The 26690-nt window shown below is 39.1% G+C and overlaps 2 protein-coding genes across 3 annotated transcripts in view; both read left to right on the plus strand.

Annotated features, from left to right (window-relative positions):
- The window catches only part of SCNN1A (sodium channel epithelial 1 subunit alpha), a 51555-nt gene extending 39775 nt beyond the window's left edge, over positions 1 to 11780 (plus strand). For both annotated transcript variants that reach the window (XM_072423845.1, XM_072423846.1), the window contains exons 10-13: positions 1878 to 1935; positions 3642 to 3685; positions 4351 to 4426; positions 10567 to 11780. In XM_072423845.1, coding sequence (XP_072279946.1) covers positions 1878 to 1935; positions 3642 to 3685; positions 4351 to 4426; positions 10567 to 10962 — 574 coding nt within the window. In that variant the 3' untranslated portion in view covers positions 10963 to 11780. The remainder of the gene's footprint in view (positions 1 to 1877; positions 1936 to 3641; positions 3686 to 4350; positions 4427 to 10566) is intronic.
- A 3595-nt stretch (positions 11781 to 15375) lies between these two features.
- On the plus strand, positions 15376 to 25727 carry LOC140339715 (tumor necrosis factor receptor superfamily member 1A-like). The gene is made up of 9 exons (XM_072424522.1): positions 15376 to 15622; positions 17236 to 17364; positions 17496 to 17642; positions 18387 to 18471; positions 19731 to 19792; positions 21116 to 21238; positions 21433 to 21458; positions 21563 to 21728; positions 22606 to 25727. Exons 1-9 carry the CDS (start codon positions 15391 to 15393, stop codon positions 22863 to 22865), a joined length of 1230 nt encoding a protein of 409 aa, XP_072280623.1. The 5' UTR covers positions 15376 to 15390; the 3' UTR covers positions 22866 to 25727.
- The last annotated feature ends 963 nt before the right edge of the window (positions 25728 to 26690 follow it).

Here is a 26690-nt window from a genome sequence, read left to right on the forward strand (position 1 = left end):
ACCGCAAGAGCCATTTAAGCTCATCGAACCCCTAGAAACCACTTTAATTTCGCATTTCCCCTTCATTTCAATTCGTTTTGCCAAATTTGCAAAAATTGCAAATTTTTGCAGAAATTTCTGGAAAGTGAAACTGCCTATTTGTATGTATTACATTTTTACGTATAAAACCAAAAAAACATGCTAGTGTATGGGTATATTTGGGTCTCATTATTACACGACTTCACCAAGGAGGGACACAGTTTTCCAATTGATTCTTTTGAGAAAATGTGTAATTCCAGGGTGTAGTTTTGTAAACCTCTATTCCGCAATATACAGATATCAGGCCAAAAGTACCATGATTATTCACCCTACGGTGGAGTCCAAAAGTAAGGAGTTGTGTAAAAGAAAGATAGGTTTGCAGTTAAAATATCAAAAAAAAAGTTTTTATTTAGAATTACATTGAAATCAAACAATTGATCAGATGAGTAACAGATATTTTTAATACATACGCCGACCGAGAAGAACGATAGTCTGAAATCCCAATCTATTTTATAGGAGTATCCCCCTTCTTTAGGGAGATTGATGTCACAAAAAAACCCTTATAATAAAAATAAATAAAATGAGTTTTTTAACATATACAAAAATTGTCACAATCAAATACCACAATTCCTGATAAAGTTCATAGTTACCCTTATGATTGAATTCTAAGATTCAATATTCCCCCTGAAGAAGAAAAATACTCCTGTGAAACGTGTTGTGACTTTTAAATACCGTTCTTCTCCATCTGCATATGTATTAAATATGGATATTATGGAGACCCCACAACTTGGTATGGTTATATTGTAAATATCCCTTACTTATCTGATCAACTGTGCAGAACCAAAAATACCAATACGAAATAGAGTTTACTACACAAATGGCTAGACCCAAATCCACCGAGACTTGGGCTTTTTTAGAAAAAATTCTCAGAATGGCCTGGATTGAGGCATCTGGGTAAAGAAACTAAGGTGGGGAACTTTTTTGAAACATAGGAATCCTATAGAGAGACCCAGTCTCAATAAAACGTCAGATTATGTCTACTTTTGAACATATGTATATAACATATGCTTTGCGCATGTTAGAAAATGACCCCCCCCTGTCTTCATAGATGATATGTGAATTTTTCTTCCTCCTTCCATATTATATAAGTTTATTTTCATATGCCTGTCTTTTTTTTCTTTTTGTTTCTGTTTAGTTTTCCTTGTTTTTTTTTTTTATTTTTTTATTCCATGTATGTTTTTCTACACATTTGTATATTTTATGTCAATCTATTTATTATACCCTGATTGTTGTTTTGTTTTTACTGTTATTTATTGAAACATCCTTCAATAAAAAGTTAAAAAAAAGAAAAGAAAGAAAGTTACCTTGATCCAAATAAATATAGTTATCTAGTTTGAGGTTAGAGACTAATATGAATGGTATGCATATCCTATAAAGTTCTGTAGACTTTTGTCCGCCATCATAAAGAAAAAAGAGCACTGGAAGGCTTCTCCATTTTTTAGAATATCATACATGCTTTTATATTTCTGTATTATTTATTAGCATTTCACTGAATCTGTAACTAGTTAAAAATTGCTAAGTCATGTCTCCTTCAGCGGAAGCCTATGAACCAGATACAATGCTGGAAAACATCCATTAGGGAGTCCAACATGTTCTCAACATGCTTCCTGTGGAGAAAAACAGTCAACCCGATTTCCCCTATTCCTTTTATGTCACTTGGCTTGTAGCCTTTGCATTGTTTTATTTCCTATTATAGATGAATGTGAATCTAATTTACCATAGGAAGTCCAATTTTTGTTGTAAAATTGACTTTTGTGCTTTTTTCTATAATGTCCTAAATCTTAAATACTTTTCCGTAGGGTGACTGACTACCAACTGAATGCTGGATATTCTCGATGGCCAACAAAAGCCAGTGAGGTAGGAAAAAAAGGAGTTGGCAGTGTTTTTGGCTTCACCTACTTGGGAAAAAGCCATGCAAAGCTGAACTATTATTTTGTGGTGGACTTCAATGGGGAAACTGGTACAGGTATGAAGTGCAGGCACCTAGAGGGGGCTTGCAGCAGCCATATCCTGTAAAGTTCTTGAAAAATCCAATTTTTTTGTAAACTAAAGCTTTAGAACTTTCTGGTAGCCCCTCCTGTATATTCTTTTTGATCAGGGAGTGAACCAAACCTAGTGATAACCCAACAGAAACATCTGGGGTTGGGGCTAAGTGATATTACCCAGGCGTTTCAGACCTTTTACAGACCAACAGCCCACCATTTGTCCATGACATGAAGGTTTGTAAGGTTACTGCTGGTATGTGAATCTCCAGTTGCCTGCATTTTATACTTTTAGTAGTTTCCCACCCCTTCTGCCCATTGATGTACTTTTGTTGTCTTCACAAAATGAATACTTCAAATTTCCATGCCTTCAATCAAATGCTAACCTAGGTTTCTTAGGAAATCCAAGTGGTGAGATATCTCCACCAGACTTGTCCGGTTATAATCTCGAAAATTTGCCTTCAATCCTGCCTGCAAAGCTTCATCCTTCAGTTATTTACAGAAGAGAAATATTAAATATTCCAAATAATCCTTCTACAGTACTTAGATCACCCAATGAGCAGTGATATGTGAAAGAGTTCATCTTCAGAAGGCCTGTTCAGTTGTTGACTGGAACCATCATTGTTTCCTTGTAATATTATCACTTGGTGCCAACAACGTTGTCTTATCTAATATAGATGGAGACCTTCGCAATTATATTTCCATGCATGAAAAGTCCATTTAAAGGTTAAAGGTAGATTCAATATACCAATGGATTGTCCATGTTTTTAAAGATACTGAGTAGAATTCCAATGATTTGCTATGATTCAATTTATTCCACAATTTCCATAATTACTCAAGCGCCTGTCCTTTAACCAACAATATTGTAACCCTCATTCAGCTTGCAGATCTGTTTTCAGCTAAAATGAAACCATTAATTGTATCTATAAAATATATAATTAGTTTAGGCCATATTATCTGTGTTATAATACTCTACAATTTGCCCTACATTGGCGTTAGAAATTTTTGTTAATTATTATTGAGGTTTGGTGTCCATATTGGAAGATTTATGCATTGTTTCCATGTGATCACTAGGACATGCAATGGGAACAGATCTCCCCAATAGGATATAGATAATATATATAAAGAACCTTTCCACACCACCCTTATATAAAAAAAGTTTGTCCACTTTGTAATTTTAAACAATCAGTCCACCCAAGGGCCATAGTACAGGTTGTTGTAGACCTTATGCTGAACATCTATGGAAGTCTGTTGGTGAGATCTCCAGGTATCCTGGTTCAGCATGCCTGCTGTGACCATTATGAAATGTTCCCACCATCCATGCTGGATGCTTCATTTATGGTTCCATTAAGGACCAAGCAAAAGTGGAAACATCCAAGTGTTGTCAGGAACACCCCGAAAACAAAGGTGGGTTCCAGCAACCATGATCGAGAGAACTTGTTATTGAAGTCCTCAGGAGTTACAAAAAGTTACATCTCCTACAACCAAGATCAACCTGTAACTGAAAGTCCCTTTTTCTGTGAACTGGCCCTATTTTGTAATGTTTTATTGTATTTGAAGCATTAATTTTTTTCATTACAGGACTGGGTGCTTCACACTCTGTCCCAGTCCAACATGACTGAAAGGTAAGTACATTGTTTTCTTCTTTTTTATCTATGTTCATTCTCCTATCTCATTTTGGTAGATGATGGCTAATAGCTGTGTATTGAAAGTTAAATTTCTCCACAATGCTTACAGATACGGAGATGAATTAGGGGTCACTAGAAATGTTTTTATTGCTTGTACAGAATATATAAGTTTAGTATGTAAGATCTGGGTACTGAATAAAGTTCACTTTATTCAGCCTTTATTCACTCAAAATATGCATTATTTTATGTCAAAATTCACATGCTTTGTAGTCTGCCGAAGTATGTGATTTGCTTTACTTGACTGTATTAGCATTGGATTTCACAAGCTTATTGCAATACCAAGTATTTCAAAAGTGTTCCTTAATACGGCTTTTCTGCGATCCGAGCTTTCACTCAAAACATTTATTCTCACTTTCCACCCTGCTGGCAATGGGGGAGAGTTTTTTCATTTCCTGTCTGGTAAAATGTTACCAGTAGGACAGGAAGTGAGAGGAAATCTGTCTAACAGAGCCCTGAATGGTACTACATTCCCCATAACACAATATTATCGGGTATGAGAAACTATAATCTCCATATTACAACTGAGAATGGCAGGAAACAAAGATTTTCACTAATTATTTACCATTCATACAATATAATCCAATAAAATTTGATGTCCACAGGAACGGGGTTGCAAAACTGAACATCTACTTTCAAGAGATGAATTATAAAACTGTCCAGGAATCGCCAACAATTAACGTAAGTTTGGATGTGAGATTGGTTATGCCAAAGCATTGATTTGCAAATGATAAGTATTCCGTAATTATAATATGATATTGTATAGTATAAGAAAAGGTAGCGTAGGAAACCTTTTTTTTTTCTCTGTACAAATATCTAACCCATTTTGCATGTTTTAAATTATTACTACTCATGATTAAATCATGATATCACCACAACAAACCACCATCCAGGTCCTTCTATAATGCCATTATTTTAGGTATGGCGGTCCACCGATCTAGAACTGCACATTTGCCCATGGCAAATATCCCTCTGCTGCTAAAGTCATACCAAAAAGAAGACCCCACCTCTGGAAAGCTCCCCCACCTAGGAAAATGTTCATATCAATGCCTGCAAGAAGGATCCTGCTTCTTTACAGAAGAAGAGAAAGGCATTGGCCTGAAACATCACATGGCCGGCCCTCGCCCTCTTCTTTAATGCTTGCTTCACTGTAGGCCACTGATCCTTGTTGAACCCACTTCCAGTTAACTTAGGCTATCATGGACACATACTTTCAGCCTGGGCGCACAGTTTTACAGAGAGTGCTACTGACATAATGATGTCAACACGCTGTATTAAGGACCACCCAATGGTCCTGTTTGGACCTCTAGGTCTCGAGTATCTTTGTAGGGTTGAATGACATCCAGCCTCGTTGAACCCACTTCCAATAAATCTAGGCTACCATGGACTCATACCTTTAGTCTGAGCTCACTTTACAGTATTGCAAAGAATTGACATACTGATGTCAAAACGCAATATTGAGGACCACCCTATGGTCCTGTATTGACCTGTAGGTCTCTGATCCCTTGTAAGGTTGAATGACAGCCAGCCTCGTTAAATCCACTTTCAATAATCCTAAACTATCATGGACACATACCTTTAAACTGGGCTCATAGTAAAGTATTACAGAGAATGCTAACAACATCATGACATCAAATCGCTGTATTGAGGAACAACTAATGGTCCTGTATGGACCTGTAGGTCTCTGATCCCTTGTAGGGTTGAATGACAGCCAGCCTTGTTGAACGCACTACCAAGGAACTTAGGCAATCATAAACATATACCTTCAGCCTGGCCTCATGGCATGGTATTACAGAGAATGTTACTGACATAATGATGTCAAAACTCTGTACTGGGGACCACCCAATGGTCCAGTATAGACCCGTAGGTCCCTATAGGGTCGAAAAACAGCCAGTCACATTGAACCCACTTCCAATAATCATAGGCTGTTATTGACATACTATAGCCTGGGTTCACAGAAGTACTAATAACATTATGAAGTCAAACATTTGTAATGAGGACCACCCAATGGTCACACAGAAGCATAAAGTAGTGTGATAGGTAGGAAGACTTTTGGATTTAGGGAAAGTTTTCAAAAAAAGAGTGTCAAAAGGGGAGTTCAGGGAGATAGAGAGGGTTTTTCTATGAGGTCAACCAGAAGAATGACGTAGATATGGACTTTCCTACTTTCCTAATTGTGCCAATTTATATCAGTGGTAATTACTGAGCACTGAATGGTACTGACCAACTAAACAATTCTTCCCCTTCCCTTATCTATTTAAACACAAATGAAAATAATGATGTCCATTATTTCTATGTCATTGCTGTGTCACATGAGGAAGGTACACAGAATAAGGAATCTAAGAAGTATTTGGCTTGAGGCAAGATGGTATCAGGAACAGATCTGATTGGGTTGGGACTGGGAGAGGCCCGTGTAATAAGTATTTAGAAGTAGCAGTGATTTGCATAAACTTGCACATGATGGATGAACTTAGCAAGTCAGCCATTGCTAAGCCGGTATAACCTGTTTCCTCCCTATGTGCTAAATGTTCTTAATTGTTAATTGCTAGACTTAAAGTTCCTTTTGAACACCGAGTCTTAAAAGTTACATCCAAACTGTTTTTTTCTCATGGTTGGATATTCATGGACTAAATCATGTCTTTATTTATTGTATTTTTCAGGGATTCCACCAATGGGATCACCCAGCATGTTGTTGGTTGACTCCCAAACAGATTTCATGAGGTGAAATCCTCAAAAGATAGAATTGGAGTTTTGTATACTTGGATATTTAACTTTCACACTCCAACCTAACCTTGTTAACTCGCCATTCCTTAGGGGTGGGCCATATCAAGGGATAATTGTGCCTGATTTTTTCATACATTGTTTTAGCTCTTGTCAAAGGTATTATTACAGTCAGTCCCTCTCTGCTCCACCCCCTGTGCCTTCTGACAGTTCCTCCAAACCAACCTCGAATTAAATCCCACCCTGGAGGAGGCTTTTTTTCTTACATTGCTTTTAGTATTTGCCAGAGGCTTTATTAGAATCTGTCTCCCCACTGCCCCACCCACTGTGTCTGCTGACCGTTCCTTTAGCCAATGAGTGCCAGCTCCTGATGGGGAAAAGGAGCTGATTGGCTACCACAGTCAGAATAAAGTCCTGCCTTGGAGGATAAGACTCAGGGTAGTAAAGGAGCCCAGGGGAGTGAGGGGTGTGCCCTGATTGTTTTGAGAAAAGGTTAAGGCCAGGGTGTGTTGAAGATAAAAGCAAGAGGAAGAAGTGTTGGTAGGAATAAGAGCTGTGTTGGTTGTGCTGGTAATTTTAAATATAAATAAATCCTAATAAAATAAAAATGTGGGTACAACAGCTAAAAAAAGGACTATTGGGTCTGTAAAATGTGTGATTGTTGGGGGGGGGGGGGCTACACAAGTACTGGTAGTCCGCCACACTTCAATTCACACATTGTAGAGAATTGTTGGTCTCTCCCCCCACTACACCTGTCAACATTCAACACCCACAAATGGCTGCTGGAAATCTCATTTTTTATAGTGAGGGGACTGCCACATACCACAACCCCTTACTTTTGGATGACCAGGGGAACTGACACATATGGCCACTGTACAAATGGGCAGAGTTCATCACAAACTCAGCTCGGTGGCAAACCACAGTCTATCCTTAGTCTCAACCTTTTTGAAAACCTCCAAAAATATTTTTAATAATTATTAGTTATTTCATCTGGTATCTTGAAAGCTTCTTCAAAAGACTGACGTGGACAGTATAGAAAGGGTGAATAGGGAAACTGTGGGTAGATCTTTATATTAAAACCTGGACTTTTTACATTATCTTATGCAATCAACCTGTGGTGTGCTGTAAGCTCTCTGTTTGAGTAACCATTTTGGTAACCACAAAAATATATTGCAGGGCTCACATTATGATCTGATAATGTCTGCAGCTAGTAGGTGACTTGAACACTTTTCACACTTTTTCTTCCCCATACGATAGTTGTACAGCAACGTGGGAGCATGTGATAAGAGTTTCCTCTCGTCATTTATAGAACAGCTCAATTAAACCCTTTTTTATGTGAGCTAAAAACTCCATTTGAGCCCCAGCAAAACAGTTCTTTTGCTTAAAGGGGTTTTCCATCTGCGGGAAGCTTTTCTGTCACCAGTTAGTTATACCATTCTACTGATTTTATTACAGAGAACCAAACAGAAACTGACATTTTAAAAAATCTAAATGTCCACTTTTATGTTTTAATAGTGCAGCTTTTTTTCTCAGGGATAGATTTGTTTGGAGCTATTTACTGCACTTGTATTCTCTCCCAGTCAAAGCAGCACAGTGTCAGTCTTTAGTTAGGCTGTAAGGCCACTATTGTCCTTTCACCTGACAGCTGACATTTTGCAAGAAATACCCCATTGCCCATATTATTATTATTATAATTATTATCATTATTTTATTATTATTTCTAATAATAATAATTATAATAAACTGCATTTACATAGGGACAACATATTACATATTGCTGTACATTAAAATTGGGCTTAATGCATTCAGCTGGTGTGTTCCTTCGATGGCTGCACTTTCCCACTATGCTCATAAAAATCCAGTACCGATACTGCACATAGCATGCACTTTATTGCATTTATTTTTAATATCATTCCAATGAACTAAAGCAACACAATTGTAATTGCAATCCATAGTAGTGCGTTTAAAGAAATGGGTCTTTGGGTGCATTGTCAGCCATTGATAATCAACGAGTTTCCCTAGAACAACACATGTTCCCATGCAATGTAATACTTATTAACACGTTGCATTTAAATAAGCCCTAAATCAACTTGGGAGGATTAGATTCATATCTATGTCAATGATCCGTTGAATATATGTTCTTTCTATTTCTTTTTTGTGAATAAAACCAAGCAAAAGATTTTGACTTCACCCAACTTTTATATTGTTGTCACCAAGTATTTTTTAACCTTTCCTGAAATCACTATTGTAGTTTTGCCAACTGGGAGCAGTTCCGTCAAGGAAGAAAGCAAAAAAAAGATTTTCCTTCCTGTTTAAATGTGAGCAGTTTGATAAATATTGTTAATGATTACCAGCGTACAATATCAGGCTTCGTAATATGGAGAGGCTGCTGGGAGGGATAATTCTGCAGGAGATATAGGGGGTAGATGAAAACACTGCACTGAAAATGATAGATCATAATTATTTTATGAGTGATATATGGCTGCTTAATGTACATGTTGTACAATCTCAACCTGGGTCCCTGGGGCTGTATAAGAGGGCGTTTTTATCCCAACATAACCCCCTTCCCATTTCCTTAATGCTTTTTGAGAAAAAAAACACATAAAATACGCTGACGTGTAAAGTTTGCTATTATAAAGTATTAGTTTGACTTTTTATGGTATAATAGTATTAATCCCCCTAAAATTATAAACTCCCTTATGATACATTCAAGAATTGTTTTTCCTTTAGCCATCCCAATGTTTTAATTTGCTTTTTTGAAAATGTAATTTAAAATTGGTTTAACCAATGACTTGGTGAATTCAAGGGAATTCAATTTTTGTCTGAAAAATGGGGGTGTGCCATGGGTTTTTTGGCAATTAAACAATAAAACCCCTCTTTTTTGTGGTATGATATTAACTCAGGGCTTCAGCAATCAAGGTATGCCATTTGCATGTATACCTTGAGCAAAAAGTACCCCAAAACAGAGAGGTATATAAAGAACTCATGTTCCACCTTTCACTTTGTACTGTGCATGCAATTTGCACTCTTTTCCAGCCTCCTCTTCCACAGCTAATATCCATCTAAGGTTCCTGGAAGAGTGGATGATGGCTACAATGGGGTTCCATAGAGCTATGCATTTCACAATAGCCTCCCAAAAAAGAAGCAAACTTTTAAAAATGGTGAAAAACACACTTTAAAGTCAACCTGTGCTTTTACCGAGCAGTTTTTATCCCAATTATTATACTAATTGTTATGATCTATCAGTACAAATTCCTTCACTAGGTCTATTGAACTATCAAGGGTATGCCTTTGAAACTATCTAGAATATAAAGAGGCAGATAGTCCACTAATCCCAACTTGATCAATTATTATGGACCAACCTTAAGCTTAGTATATGGTCTAGATTGGTGTTTCCAAGCCAAGGTTTCTCCAGAGGCTGCTAGGGGTTCCCTGAGCAATGAGCAGTTTGTACCTCTCAGATAAGTTTAACTGATACTAATGATCCTTGTTGATTATCTGTAAGAATCACATTCTTAAAAATGGCCAGGCCCTCTTCCCAATGACCACCACATTAAAATACTGTGATCTGTGGATATAGTAGGTGTAAGTAAGTGTAAGTAAGTGTAAGTAAGTATAGTACTGGTTCCCTGAAGGACTGAAAGTTTTTTCAAGGGTTCCCCTCTGTTAAAAAGATTGTGAAAGTTCATACTAGACACTACACTAGATCAGATTGGGCATTGTCTCTTAAGGAAATACATCTAGTCATACAATCGCCATTTCATCCACAGGGCCATCTGCCACCTACATAATGGGCCAGTTCTTACATATCCAGAGCTTTAGAATTCACATTTGGCTTCTGGATTGTACAGAAGACCAGACAAATTGCTCAGCCACCTTTTTAACACACATAAGGTCATGTCAATAGGCTTTTTAACCACATAGAATGTAAAGTATTTTGTATATTTAAAATGTCTGACAATGTATTTGTTTCATCACGTAAAATAGTTCCTGGTCAACAACAAAGAGGACTAGGACTTGGGGTATGACCCCTGAGTAATCTTTGGTATGTCATTATTTGGTTGTTATTTTAAGTAATATAGAGTCTTCTGTCTTTTCAGATGGTGATGCTGCTGTCTTTGTTGGGCAGCCAGTGGAGTCTTTGGTTTGGCTCTTCCGTTCTTTCAGTGGTGGAAATGGGCGAGTTGGTTATTGATGTAGTTGCCATTGGAGTGATCATTCTCCTTCACCGCTACCGCAACCGCAGGACACCATCTGTAGAAGAAACAGCAAGAGCACCAACCCCCGATTCCTCCTTTGGACCAGCTGAGCGAAGAACCAGCCATATTTCAGAAAACATTCCCTCCCAGACACAAATGAGGGTGGTAGCCGATATCACTCCCCCACCAGCCTACGAGACCCTCGATCTCAGTTCTCTGGGAGGTGGGTCCTCCCGCGCCTCCAGCATTCGTAGCCATGCGTCACAGCGTAGAAATTCTAACTGGAGAGGTGAATGAGGAAAAGGAGGATTACAACCAATATTTAAAAATGAGAACACAAGAGGTGGTGTAAACTGAGAGAGTCTGAAGGGAAATATAATGACTGAACACAAGAAAAGAAAATAAATTGACCTAGTTTCTCTTTGTGGTGGAAAAAAAACAATATGGTCATTAGGTTAAAAACAAAGTGCACCATTCTAGCATTTATTCAATACTGTCCTATCTTATTACTTGCTAAAGACACCTAGGTTGGGTCGTTATTCACGTGGCTTGGTTGGTTGCTTCCTACATTACAAACAGTACAACAATAATAAAATATATATACAATGAAAAAGATGAATCCAAGCCAAGAATTCCAATTGCCTGGCATTATCTGTATGTATGATGGCTAGCACTTTATATTGCATTAGGGTCCAAGGTTCGAATCTCAGCCATCATAGAAGTTGTATGTTCTCCTTGTGTTTGTGTGGGTTCCTTACTGCCCAAAACGTACTTGTAGGGTAATTGGCTTCCATTACATTGGCCTTAGACACTGTTAGGGACTATAGTTGGGCATGCACCATGGGTTGATAGGTGTATGAACAGATAAACAATCAATATCCCCCTGATATTAGCATGGCCATACAAGAACTCATGGGGAGAAGCAGTGATATAGATTATACAATGAGCGATACACAGAGTAACCAAGTTTGATGAATTCGGATCGTTCACCAACCTTAGCACATTGCCCTTGGGTTTATTAAAGGGTTCCATCTTAACTCAACACCAGTGTATAAAGATAGCACTGTCATGGCCCAGTGGGCTGCCTGACCCAGTTAACACGAGATATGGTAATGTCCGTCCATTATACAATTAATGTAGGTTAACTTGATCGGGGATGGGGGGGGGGGTAATAATTTATTGATCCAGTCATTTAGTGCAATGAATTCTATTTTTATCAAAACATATGTTTTATCCCTTACGAAGGAGTTATTCACTTTGCTTATGTGAACAGCCTGTATTCCTTTAGTAAGTCAGCCCCATTGAAATTTCACATGCAGCCACTAGTGGAGCTCTTGGCTCAATTTTGCATGATTCTAGGTTCTCATTTGCTTCTTTGTTGAAAAACAAGCAGTTGCTCTACGTTCCCCTTTTTTGGCCGCCTTTTCAGAGCCTGATCCTACACGTTGGGTTAATGTCCATGTTTCTCTGCATGATATGACAGGTGCGTTGGGTTGCCATTTCTACATAATTGCACTCAAGGCACACCCTGCCAATGCATTGCAGTATGGCAGCGTGCGGCAACTCACTACTATGTGAGGCTGTGTACTGATACAAATTGGCTGCCTGACATGATGTAGGGAGTTCAGATAAATAGGTTGCCCAGATGCAATGCATGCCAATGTGCCAAAGTGTGTTCGCCATAATGTGCACAGGTTCCTATGAAGATTCAATCAGAGAGAGAGAATCTGAAAGGAAACATCTTCTCTTTAGAAAGCCCATAGTGCTCTGGGAATCCTTGATCACTGATCTCTGGGAATCCTTGATCCCTTTTTTTTTTTTTACTTATATACAAATAATGACAGTATGAGGGGCAAGGGCTGCGGCAGATATCTAGGTCTGGAACAAAGAAAAATCAACATGGACCTATGAATCCAGACCATGTATGAATGCTTCTTTAGCTTCGACTTCCAGTTGTGTCTACAGCACAGGAACTGAAATAGAATCTCCCCATTGGAACACAGATAGTCAATCATACCATCCTATGAAATCCGCTGCAACTCTGAGAACACCCAGGTGACACTGCTTGGTACCTAAGTGGCCAATCATCAAGCACCCTGAGACAGGCAAAGAAGAGGTATCAATCACATGCTCCTTTAATTTATAGGTAACAAGGGTGTCACTTCGCTCTCGACAGGAAACCAGAGCAGCAGAGCAGAGGATTATTTTCTAGACTTATGATAATTACCCCTTAGATGTCTGTTACCCAGCCAAGTACACTTGATGCATTAAAGAAATGTTTGGCACACATTACCTCCGCGCCCTTCCTGGCATACAGTGTAGGAGCACAATGCTAGACTAATTAAATCTGAAAAGCCACAGTTCAGTGCTCTTGCATTACATTGTGGAGTCAATACAAAATGCGTTGTAGTTTAGTTTAGTATTGCACTGCAGTTGGCTGTTTAGGTCAATAAAAATCAAGGTTTGTCCTAGAGGGCCAACGCTCTCTGTGCTGTATCTCCGGGGGAGTAGCGCTGTCACTCCCTGTTTTTTCCTAATTTGGACAATAAACAACTTCCTGCCTAAGGATTGGTAACTTGCAATATTATAAATTTCTGGCAGGGATTAATGAGCAAAAATACACATTCTTTGACCGGAAAATATTGTTTACAAGCAAACATTACCAGACTTCCCTGCACACTTATTCACTGACTTCCTTATGCTGAGTGTTATGATTTTGCTAGAATAGTTTTATTGTTTTCACAGTTTCAGGCAGGGAGAAATCCAGGCTGCAGTTTATGGGAAACTGAAACAAAGTTCACTCTTGAAATGAAGCAGTGAATGGGGTTTATTTCCAGTATGATATCCCTTACTATGAATGGCTCATTCAGAGGTGAGAGGGAGCGCCCTGCGGCCAGGTCTGTCTCATCCGATCCCTACCCATGCAGGGTACTCTGGTTGGCATTGTGTAAAGCCCTGCTGGCCAACAAGTGGTTCGGTGGCCACATGTGGCCCAATGGCAGTTATCACCTCAGGGCCCCTGCGGGATAAAATTAATTAAAAAAAAGTTCTTTCAGGGAAGAAAAAATATTTATTTGACTAGAATCTATCTAAGTGTTCCTGTATTATCTCTGCAATCTCCTATACAATGGGCCTGATTTATTAAAGGCTGGTCAGGATACATTTTCATTAGTGAAGCTAGGTGATCCAGCAAACCTGGAATGGATCTGGTCCAGGACTTAAAACATTTGCTAACAAACAGAAAATTACTTTGGAGAAACACAGCTTCACTGATGTAAGTATATCCTCTCCAGCCTTGGAAAGTTTTAATAAATCAGGCCCAATGTCTACAGTCTCTGACTGTTCCCTATTATGTATTCAGTGGCTGACCATCTTATTTACCATGTCTGCAGTCTCTAACCATCTCCTGTACTATGTTTGCAATCTCCGATCATCTCCATAGTAGGTCTGCAGTTTATGACAATCTGACTTATTCTTACCTGAACAGAACTTGGTACCACCACCTTGCAACCTGTACAACTAAGCCCATAGTCATGGAGGAAAAAAACATCTGTAGTACAGGGAAACGGCTGATAGGAGGAGGGATCAAAGTGATGAGCTCATTAATCTGCTGCTTATCCTGTCACTTTCCAATCATAGGCCTGGGCTGTGTGGCAGAGCTGTGTCAATTTCAGGACTAGCTGGGCAAAACTTTAAATTCTATGGCTTCATTATCATTTTTTACTAATTTGCCTGGAGTTCTGGTACCAGGAGTAACTCAATGGTTAAACTTCACAAGGGGCCAGAACATCAGTTCTGTGATCCTTCTCAACACAACATAGTTATTATAGCTCAAATTCCATTCCATGGTAGTAAGTAATTCCAAGAAATAGGTAAGAGGTTTAAAGCTGTGCTCAGGGATAATACCAACCCCCTCCTGTAATTTCCAACCCCTCTCGTTACTCCCAACCACATCCCGTAATTTCTAACCCCCTCCCATCACTTCGAAACACCTCCCGTAATTTCCAACCCCATCCCAAAACTTCAACCCCTCCTGTAACTCCCAGTCACCCACTGTAACTTTAAGCCCTCTTCAATAATTTCCAACCCCCTTTCAAAACTTCCAACTCCTTCTGTAACTCCCAAACCATTCCTGTAACTTCCAAACCCCTCCCATAACTTTAAAAACCTGTCCCATAATTTCCAAACCCCTACCTTAAGTTTCAAACCGCTCACGCAACTTCCAACCCCCTTGCGTAAAATCCAACCCCCTCCCATAACTCCTCACTCCTGTAAGTTTCAACTTCCTCCTGTAACTCCCAACCCCACTCTTGTAACTTCCAACTCCCTCCAGTAACTTTCAACCCTCCCTAACTGTTGGCATACAAAAAAATGTAAATCCCATTTGTACTCATCTAAGACCATGATGCAGCCCCAGTTCTTCTCTCTTACCAGGGAGTCCGTCTTCAGGTGTCCACATCACTACCTGTCCATCACATGGACAATTGCTATTGGCTGTTCAATATTAGGGTCCTTTCAGGATCCAAGTAAGACATGATGACATTTGGAAGGGAACTGTCAGGTATTGGCCAATGGTGATGAATAAATAGTCCCTCACATCCAAAAATGTTTTTGGCAAGAGATGGTAATGGTGGATTTAGATGAGTAAATCTGGTTGCTCAGATTTTTTGTATAAAAAATCAGCATGAACTGTAAATACCTTGTGTGGGCATTTACCCCCAAATCATGGTCAATTGTCTTTTTTTTCAGGTCTCCTTCTTGTGGGTTTTCCCCAGAGCCTACTGGGCTGTCAATATCCCTTTTCCAAATGCAATACTAATTCATGGTGAGCCAGTTGGTTTCCCCACACCCCCCCATAGAGAAAAAAGATCGGAGAAGGACAATGCCACCATAACCTGCAGCGAAAAGGACTATAAACCAAGGAGACGCAACTACTGCTGCAACAAATGCCTGGCGGGTAAGTGTTTTTATTTTACAAACTCCAATGTTCATAGAATATCGAGCACCACCCACCAAGACGACCTGTGGATGTGAATGAGGCCCATTCTTCTTGGCCAAAAAGTTTGCTCCATTATTGGGTGTTTAGCATGGACTTCTTGTTTGAGATTCCTACAAAGTGATTTCATGGTTTTGAGGTTCAGTGATTGTGATGACCATTAGTGAATTGTGAAAATGGAAAAATGTATAGACCATCAAAGGCTGGGGTCTTGAGTGTTTGGAATGTTCACCAAACCCATCACTGGGCTACCTTCCCTTACAATTAAATGGTATTGTGGTCCCTTAATTTCGTCTACACCCTATATATGTTGGTTGTGTGTGTTTTGGGAGGGGGGGTGTTTACTTACATATTTTACTTTTTTATGTGTCCCCCCCATGTCCTCTTTGGCCAGAAATAAAAAAAATAAACAATGTATAACTAGCTTCTAAAGCAAGGCTTAAGTGGAAATTAGATTTCGATAGGATGGTTAATACAAAAAACTTCCACAAATTTAGACAATTTTCACACTGGCCATGAGGTTGCCGTTTGTGAACCCCTTCATCATGCCAGGGAATGGCCGCTGGGGAGCATCCATGTATGGAGCCATACAGGGATCATTGGATCCCGAAAATGATCTCAGCCTGCTTTTTACATTTTTGACAAAAATTTGTGTTCAAAACAGAAGTCTACACTTCTACTACATTTGAAAATAGGGGTCTATCTATATAATTTTTCACTAAAGATTTACCTAATTTTTCCCAAATGTTATCAAGTTTCCCAGTGGATTTAGTTAGAGCCATGCTCAAGATTCTTCTATTTTTCCAATTAATTTGAATGTAAAAACTGTGAAAAATGGATAAATGTTGAGTGAATCTTGGGGAAAACAAGTAGATATTTGTCTAGAAAAAAACTGATCCTTTTGGCCCTTGTGGCAGAGAGAGAAATCAACACCCAGATATGGCATGGGGTGGACATAGGCAGGTGAAAAGTGTGCAGGTACACGAGGGCCCTGTACTCTGCTCAACCAACAGGGGCCCTCACAATCAGCTCAGCATGCGGGGGGCAAGTCATTTCTGCACAGGGCCCATTGTTAGCCATGTCCACCACTGCTATGAGCTGACAGATAACCATGAAAGTTTATGTATAGCCAAAACTTTTGGAAAGCGTTTATTCCCCACCAATCCGCCCCCCCAACTTCCCTTTTCTAACAAAAACAAGATACATAAAACACACAAGCAGGATCACATGCAAGTCATAAGTAACATCAGGTGTTATAAACGCCTTAGGTTAGGGTACAAATAAAGTTTTTTTTCTGCGGGAAAATAAACATGTTGTCTTTCCAGCCTGTTCCCACTATGGCTGCTTTTTAGTGAGTAGAAAAGCCAGTCCCCTGCCAGAATGCTGCAGAGGAGGACCCTTGTGTTGAATCTCTGTGTTTAAACAGTAGTCTCTCTGCAGAGGTCAGATCCCACCCCTTTTGAGTTAGACCTATTAGCCTGCAATGAGCAAAGCTCTTGCCTTTTCTGAATGCAAATGGCTGCTGATTGCGAGTGATGATGAAATTATATAATAAGACTTGCTATGTCTTCCAGGTGACAGGGTGGAACGCGATTGTGCCGGAGAGGGTCAGAGAACGCAGTGCATCGCTTGTGAAAGTGGAACCTATACAGATATCCCCAACAATTCCAAACGCTGCGAGTCATGCAGCTCCTGCCTGGCACGTAAGTACAGCTGTTCCTGGAAGGCCCCATCTTTGTTCAGGCATCAGGGAGGGACATCAGGCTGGTCTGTCTTTTATTTCTATGGGCATCTTTAACCTGTGCATTAATTTGAGATGTATGTTTTATTTCAGAATACGGTCAGATCGTGTTGTCTGAGTGCACTTCGAAGCAAAACACACAATGCGGGTGCCCAGAGGGTCAATACAAACATTACAGTGGCATTGATTTCACATGCCAAGAGTGCATCACATGCTCAAATGGAACTGAGGCCAGGAAATGTAAGTTATCTTCTTGCACAGTGAAAAGCCTGGAGGCGAGCAACAGTATACATATTTGTGTTCTATAGGCCAGAGCTATCCCCTGCAATACTTTTTCCCATCACTTGATGTCCTTAGTCTTCTGAATTATAAACAGCATCAATCAACTGAGCCCAGGTTGCCATGAACCCGCAGAGGGCGCTATATTAGGCTCACAGTATTACTACATGCTGCCTGCAGGGGTAATTTTAGACCTTGGCCAATGTGAAGTGGGCTCCCAAAATGCATAGAATTCCAGATCCCTGCACTCCTGCCTTTCTGGAGAAGCTGTGTCCTGGGCAATTTCTCCATTTACACTACTTTAAAACCAGCCATGTGAATATGCATATAGCATTTACTGCGGCTGTAAGAACTCCATCTGTTGGAAGGGAAGAATAACTACCAACAGTGGCACTGGTTTTGCCTAAATACCATTGAAAATAATAGGGTACCCAGCCTTCTGCATTTGAAACTTCCCAAAGCAAAGACCCGTGAATATTTTGGGACACAAAACCCATTTTATGCCGTCACTAACCCCTTTGAAGGTTAGCTCTTGTAGACCAGCTCTATGCACAGAGGAATAGGTATGAATATCACCTCTTCTTCTCTTATAAGGGGAGGCTACAATAGTTTGGGGGTCATTTTTCAAAAAAGGCCTTTTAATAATTAAAACATTTTTGAACAGCTTAAAACATAACATCTGCCATTTTTTTGGTTCCATTGCAGGCCATGACGACAAAGACACCGTCTGCAAATGTTTCTTTAACTTCTTTTTTGATGACTTTGAGAAAAGGTGTCGCCCGTGTTCAGAGTAAGTATAAGAGCTATGCCCATTCCAAGATACAATTACAAGACATGGCCAACCACCATGGCCAACCTTAGTCAACATGGCCAGTCCTAGTCACTATGGCCAACCCTAGTCAACATGACCAATCCCAGTCACCATGGCCAACCCTGGTTAACATGGCCAACCCTACTCAGCATGGCCAACCCTACTCAACATAGCCAACCCTACTCAACATAGCCAACCCTGGTCACCATGGCCTCTGTCCATACATTTGCTGTCACCTTCACTTATTGGGTTCTAAATCCCAATTAAAGTTTGTTTTAGCTAAATATTTTTGTGGTTTTTATTCTGAACATTTAGTCTTGTTTAAGGACATAGGTGGTCCTAAGGCAAAATTTACTCTACAGAGTTCCAGCATTTTTTTGTGAACCATTACAAAAACATATTTTTTGAAGGAGATGCCAAATCCGTTTTACGAATTTAGGGTCATGTGGTCATTGATTTATGTTAACGAGTAAGTCTGGACTTACGTAGCCCTGATAAAGGAAATTCATGGCCCCTGAAATATGTTAGCCTTAACAAAGTGTTTGTGAGGATCACCAAATTTTTTGAACTTAATTCAAGCTTTTCAAATTGGAAATGTGTGTAATCATATACATTGATCAAATGAAACATCAAAACTATGGCTAGAGAAAGTAAATACTGTTGATGGCCCGGTTACAATGGCCATTGTCAAAGGTGGGGTGGATTAGGTAGAAAGTAAAAGTAATGTGTTGGAAGCAGGAAAAATTTGAAATTGTAAAGATCTAAGTGACAAGGGCTAATTTGTGATAGATGAAGGATAGGTCAAAACATCTCCATAACAGAAAGTGTTGTGGATAGTTCCATAGATGGAGTGGTTGAGACAAACTGAAATTAGGCCAAGAAAGGACAACCAGAGAACCAGTGACAAGGTCATGAGTACCCAAAGCTTACTGATGTTGGCCTTGGAAGACTAGCCCATTTAGCCCAATCCTACATAAAAATCTACCATTAAAAGTTCCAGAAAATCCTAATTCTGGTCATAATACAAAAGTGTTGGATCACACAAAGCATTGCTTTAGAGAGTTGTGTAGCACAGATATTTCACAACACAACGCAACACCCATCAACTAAATTTAAGATGATCGATGAGCCTAATGAAAGTGGTTCTTAGTAATACCTTTGTGTTTCTTCAGCCATACTTACTGTTTTTGTATGTAAAGATGTGTAATTAATAATTGTAATATGTTTTCTACAACTAGGTGTCAAGAGCCAGACTGCAAGAACCACTGCCCAAAACTTGAACCTTCTACAAAGAGAATTGGTTAGTGCTGGTTTTTGGATATTTATTATAGAATATACCAATTTTTGTGTTTAGTTGGGAAAAATGCTGGGTAATTAGGATAAACACAGCCTTTCTCAACACTCCTAATGTGGGGGAATTGTTGAAATAACCATCAGGTTTTGGGGAACCTTTGACAATAATAGGAATATCTACATAAATCAGTATGGTGGTCAATAGGAAGAATGCCTCTTATATTGATGGTTATTTGGAAGAATGTAACCCTTACAGATAGCCAAAAAGATCATTGGTGTCAGTGGTAACTGATCTGATGGGCACCAATTGTTCATTGCTCAAGGAACTTTAATAGAAGTTGAGCCTTTATTTGTTTTAACTTGTACATCTTGAGTTTCAGAAGGGCGTTTGTACTTTAAGATGGTTGAAAGTATGGTACCCAACATTGCCCTTAAACATATATCTGATATAAACATATATATAAACTGTATACATATAAACTGATGGAAATCATTAAGAATCACAATATTAATGAATTTCCCAGCGTGAATCATGAATATTCCTACTCATAAGCATCTCCTGTAGGCATTTTTTTGACTTTCATGGATTTTGAAGATAAGGTCTTTAAGGATCCACCTTGACCATACCAAGATAACCATGACCATACCAATCCCATTAGACAATGGCCACCAGAACAAATTGAAAAAATGGAATTTCCCAAGGAGGAACACAGCAAAAGATCATAATTAATATTACAAAGGATTCTCTATAGACCTGTACTCTAAAGGGTGTTTGGCCAATGGGGTCACCTTTATAAGGGGTTCCTTTAACATTAGATTTGGTGTGGCATATCTGTGAAGATTCTCATTCATCCAGGTCATCGTATAGCTTGTAGAAGTTGGTCAGATTCAGCTGGACTTGTTTTTGTAATGTTGATGATGTTTCATAGGTGTCCAAATTACTCCATCAGTTCTGGCCAGTGGGCTGTAAAAGATATGGAATGTCTTCAACATTTCAAGGACAAGTTCAAATGAATGTGACTAACTATTACTGGCTTTTTGTGTGGTAGCTTCGACTAAGAACAGAGGTTATAGCTATTCCCTATTTGATACATTTTTTTAAAAAAAAAGTTTGATTTTTGATAAAATTTTTTTAATTGATCCATGTTCAAGCTGAAAAAAGAGCTAAAAATGAACTTAACTATTGCTCAATCCTTAACTGCTGTGATGGACTAAATTCCTCATCGGGCATACACCACCCATCCAATACCTTGTCCTATTTTTACTTTTAGTGATTCATAAAATGAGTGTTTTTCATGCCTGAGATCATTTTATCCTTTTTTTATTTTAGAAGATAATGTGGTTGTATGGGTCCTTATTGGTGTAATCGTCGCAGTGGTTTTTGCAGCGGGGAGTTTCTGTATGGTTCAAATATTCCAGAAAAGAAAACATTCTTCATCCCATGAAGTACAAGGTAAGATAATTAAAGGGAAAGTTCAAATGCAAAAATGGAGAATTCTGGTCTTTATACTTAATACATTAAAGTGAACCTGTCACTTTGCCGGTATGGTTAAATCACAGGTCTACTATACCTGTATTTCCATATTGATCTTTCCTTTTCATATGTTTGCTTAGCTCTTCTAATACTCTTTATTTATTCTGTTTCAGACTCTAATGAACAGACGGCTGTATTCGTAAGTATTACAATCATATTACCAGTGCCAAAATCTTACTTTTTGTCCTAAACATTGCAAACACAAAGCAGATCTATGAATTTAATTACTAAATATTGTTTCAGATTGAAAGTCAAGACAGCAATATGAAAAAAGTTTTGAACATCCCACTCCCAGGGTATACACAAGAAGAGAATATCTATGTTACCCAACCTACTACCCAAAAAAGCACGGATGCATCCCTTCCATTGCCAGATATTACAAAGAACACTACACCTCCATGTCTGAGCAGTAAGTAGAAATTCTCATATCGGGAACCTTGTTAACATGGGGGGACCCTTCAAAAACTTTCAGGTCTTAGGGAAGCCCTGCAATGATTACTATATCTACAGCTCACATTATATTAGCATGGTGGACATTTGGAAGAACGCCTCCTATACTGTTGGCCATTGGGAAGAACATCTCTTACATTGGTGGCCATTGGGATGAATATCTTTTACATTGGTGGCCATTAGGAAGAATGTCACAGATAGCCAAAAAGTTCATTGGCTGAACTGACCTAAGAGGTTCAAATTGTTGATTGCTCAAGGAACCCCTAGCAACTTCTTGAGGAACGCTGCTTTAGAAACACTGGTGTAGTCCATGTTTGTTTTTCCGTGATCTATTTTTGGGCTTTAGAGGCGAATTCCATCTAATAATGATATTTTGGTGGCCATCTACCACACCCTAGCCATCTCCATGCCTGGAATCAACCACCAGCTTTGTATTTATCTTAAGAATTCCATGGTTGTTTTCCAAAAAAATTCAACTACAGTGGTTATGCCAATTACTTCCCTTGTCTATTAATAAAGAAGCCATGGATGAATAAATACCACAATTAGCCTTTGTAATGGCCATGGCCTATGGGAATTTAAGTTCTTTCAATCATGGCCATGCCATTTTATCTAAGCTAGGTATATTATAAAAACATTTGGCAACAGGCGTGTTAATGAGCAGATGGGGAGGGTGATGAAGGAACCAAGGAAGACAAAAAGTTAGCACAATGAACTTTAAGTTACCTGTCCCTTGTGAAAGGAAATTTAGGCATAACCCCCAAAACATTTTGGCTGTCAACTTTTGCTTTGCCTTTCTATTGTTAGAAATAATACTATTATTGGTTTTTCCTTAGACCCAGAGGTGGTATATACCATTATTGAAAGCATTCCAGTTGCTCGTTGGAGAGAGTTTGTCCGGCGCCTGGGTCTGAGCAACCACACCATCGATACTTCCGAACGAGACAACAGATATTACAGTGACGCTCAATATGCAATGATGCAGGTCTGGATCTCACGGGAGGGCAACACAACTACCAAACGGGACCAGCTGTTCAATGTTCTAGAAGAGATTAATTTGGGAGGATGTATTGAGAGAATCAAGGAGCATTTGTGACAGCAGTGGACTTTTTTTTTTATTGAGGGACATCAATGAAAACATGGAATGACTTTAGATTATTATAGCTCTGAATAATCTTTGTGCCTTGGCCTTTGGAACATAAGAAGTAACCAGTAATGGTCCTTTGGAATACAAGACTGCCCAGTAAGCTATAACTTGCCATTGTGAAACAAGGTGACCAATTATTGCCATCAACATGGATGTTTGGCACCTACAATAATGACCCGGACTGATACTGTTCCCCAATAGAAGCCACCTTTTTCCAGGGTTCCAGGGTTTCTAGGGGTTCCTATTACAAAAGTGAAGATCAGTCAACTGATACATCAGCTAGAGATAAGTCACCCGAATCTTCTGTCTTGGCAATATACCTACATGGGGGTTTTCAGGTCTGGCCATTAGCTGAGGCTATACAAGGGAGCAACTTCAACTTCAATAATCACCTCTACTCTGACAGTGATGTACCTATCACCTCTGACTCCATTGTTCAATGTCAGTCCTCTTCTAGATTGCTTGGCTCCCTATGTCATTCAACCTGCTTTATGTGAGAACAGCATGTTGGCCGGAGTGCAATTCGGCAGAAAATGGTGGCAAAGTTGTAACAATGGCCACCTGTCACAGCCAGAAGATGAAGGTCCCTGTTTATTACATAGATGGCAAAAATATTAAAAAAATAGGTGTGAAGTGGGTGGAGAAGGATAAATAAAAGGGGGTGTGGAGCTAGGCTTTAATATAGGGAGAGTGCAATAGCACCTACCATTGTAAATAAAGGTGCAATCCAGTGTGCATATACAAGGTGCTCACCAGGCATTACTAATACCCCCACAGTGACCAATCAATGCAAAGAAAACAGTCCTTAGGCCATCTTAACTTCAGAGGAGCATGTCTCAAATTATTTAATGGTGGTGGAACATTCAGTGAGGTGTGACATTTTGGACAGAAACTTTAAAATAAATATGATCAGGAACATTTATTTTTATTCTTGACTTTGTTTTGGAATACATATGAATGAAGTATGATCCACCATTGTAAACTACCCAGTAAATATTGGAATCATGGTGGCCAAGTGTTCAGCACTGCTAACTTACAACACGCATTCTGGGACTAAACTCCATTGGGGCTCAACATGCAAGGAGCTTGGGTTGGTCTCCTCTGGGTCCAAAAACCCACCACTAGGTTACCAGGTGTCTAAATTGTTCTTGGCTTCTACATTGGTGTCTTTCTGAGAAAAAAAACAGTAGATGGTCACAATCAGACGCCATCAGGTTACAATGAGTTGATGGTGCGGGCCAAGACATTCTGCTGCTAAAATCATATTTAGGCTGGACTTAACTTGCATTTTTAAGCTGGCCAATACCTGGCATTCCTTGGACTTCCCTTTTCCTAAGCTTAGAAGATATTTTTACCATATTATTGGTGTCTCGAAGTTGTATGCTTAGACTTAGCTACAACGTATAGTTGCTTTGGGCTGGCAGATATGAAAAAACATGATCAATGTAATGACTTGTTACAGCTTTGGAGAGCTGATCACATTTTCAGATTCAATGCAAGACATTTTCAATTACATAAAGCTTCACCTAAAATTTGATTTAGTATCCGCTTCAGGAGACTTTGCTGGAGTTGGCCTCTTTTACTTGAAAGACCACTGAAAGCAACATGTCCATCAAAAATGATCCTGGCCACAGGGTTACAACGCTTAGAACAGCATTTCCTGGCAAATGAAGAGGGGCAAGAGGTGATATATGTACTGTATTTATATAAGGGCATTTGTTACAGTAGGCAGCATGGAAGCCAAATCAGTTTTGAATACCGGTTCTCTGTTGGGAGATTTTTTATTTCCTAAAATAGGCATCAGCAGCAAATAGGAATGTCCAACTAGGCTTGGAGCCTGAAATTAGTTGAATCTTCTCTTACACTACCATAATCTCCGATCATTTATTACCTTCCACCTCTATCACCAATCTTCCCCAATCATTGAACCCAATGGCACTTCTCTCTCCCCCTGGCCTACAACTTGGGATAGGGAGTTTAAACTTCATTTTTTTAGTTTAGCCAACTTTCCTCTGGTAAGTTTCTCAATCTTTCCCCACTTATGCCCAACCATATCCAATATCACCGGCAAATTTACTGACCACCCCGTGACAGATACCCTGACCTTGATATCTCCATTTCTGACATGTAGCCCCCACCCTCCATCACTGCCTCCTCATTTAGGTACATAGACCATCTGGTGAATGGGATCAGGGCTTGGTTTAACTTCCAATTAAGATTTTCTCATTACGAATGACGATATCTACAAGCTTCTCCTATTGGTGATGAGTGGGATTTAGATTTCCAGAATCAAGAGAAGATATCATTCCAGAATGGTCTAATCCTAGCAAACCTATAAAACTCCCCAAATTTTACCATATCACCCCGAAAACACTCAGTGTCTTTTCTTTAGAAGTGTAAAGGTAAACTCCCTACCTCAAGGACAGCAAACCCCACTTGAATCCTGACAATAGAGCAATGGGAACATTGGATCTGGGGGCAACTGCCAAAAGTTTGTTTCCCCCTACTTTAGGGCGATTTTCTTTATTTCTGCCATAAGCGGAAAGATTTTAGGAACTTTTAGGAAAAGAGTGTTTTGTCTATTTCTAAACAAGCAACCATATTTGTATTTTTATATTGAACAGATAAAAGTATATTGGATAGCCAGCTCTATTTTGCAATAATGTGAATAGCTTTGTACAGCCTTCTATTCATTACCTAAAACATTGAATTGTATGACTCAAATCGTATATTGTATATACAAATTACCGATAAAAATTGTTTGTAAATATTGTTTTTGTGTTAATAAAGTTATACAACTAGTTTTTCATATATAGTGAGCCAAACTCTTTTTTTAAGAATGTCCTTACTCCGGGTCTTTGCTCTCGTACGTCAAACTACTACAGATCACAACGTCCGACATTATAAGGATATTGAACAATACTTAAGACTGTTTAAGTTTTGTGTATTGAAACCCATAAACACATATGTATTATATTGCAGTCCTTAGATGTGGTGGGTGCATTAGTTTTCTTTTTTGGCTTTTCCTTTATTTTAAAAGGTCAACAGGTATACCAGGGAAAGTCAAAATGCAAATCATAAGAAACTAGTCAGGTATGCATCGGTTCTCAAGCTTATCAGTCTGCAGTTTCTCCTCTCAATGTCCAATCCCAGACTAGGCAAGGGACAAGACCTTTAAATATTACTTAACCGCACCGGGAGAAAAAAAAATCAGGTCTCCTACTTTGCCTTTGCCTTAGTCACTCGCCTGGAGTTCAGAACCCCTGCACATTTTTTGGCTGGCCGTATATTGGCTCCAGTGCCCTTGGTTGCAGAAATAGGTGAGAGTAATCCAAAATTTTCAATAGAAACAGAATGTAACAGGCAATTTTCCAATGGGGTCACTTGCTCTGGGGATATTGGTCCGAAAGGGAATTTCCTGATTAAAACTTTTCAGGACAGAAGTGTAAAGGTAAACCTTTCCAATGGAAGGTTAAAAGTCTTCAAACCTCTCTAAATATCAAGCTTTAGCATTTCCTGGGGCCAAGTATTGTGCTCGGCTTCCTATTTTCTGTACATTTTAATTGGCTTGAGAGATCTTACAATGAAGTGAAAGATTAACAATATTAACAATGGGGTGAAGCATATAACACCTATTACCTGAAATACAAACATAACTGTGACACAGAGGTCTGAGCAGCTGCTGCATTTAATATTTTTTCAAAAAACTATTGCAACTCTTTCATCATATTTCAAACAACTATAAAAAAAAAAGGAAAAACCCCCGAGTATATA

Source organism: Pyxicephalus adspersus, chromosome 10, assembly GCF_032062135.1.
Source record: "Pyxicephalus adspersus chromosome 10, UCB_Pads_2.0, whole genome shotgun sequence".
Taxonomy (NCBI): Eukaryota; Metazoa; Chordata; class Amphibia; order Anura; family Pyxicephalidae; genus Pyxicephalus; species Pyxicephalus adspersus.

Bases quoted from the DNA above. Each gene is read 5' to 3' on its own strand.
- LOC140339715 (XM_072424522.1), top strand. From the start codon at position 15,391: ATGGTCAATTGTCTTTTTTTTCAGGTCTCCTTCTTGTGGGTTTTCCCC. The intron at 15,623-17,235 runs GTAAGTGTTTTT...TATGTCTTCCAG, and splicing joins CTGCAACAAATGCCTGGCGG to GTGACAGGGTGGAACGCGAT. The intron at 21,459-21,562 runs GTAAGTATTACA...ATATTGTTTCAG, and splicing joins ATGAACAGACGGCTGTATTC to ATTGAAAGTCAAGACAGCAA.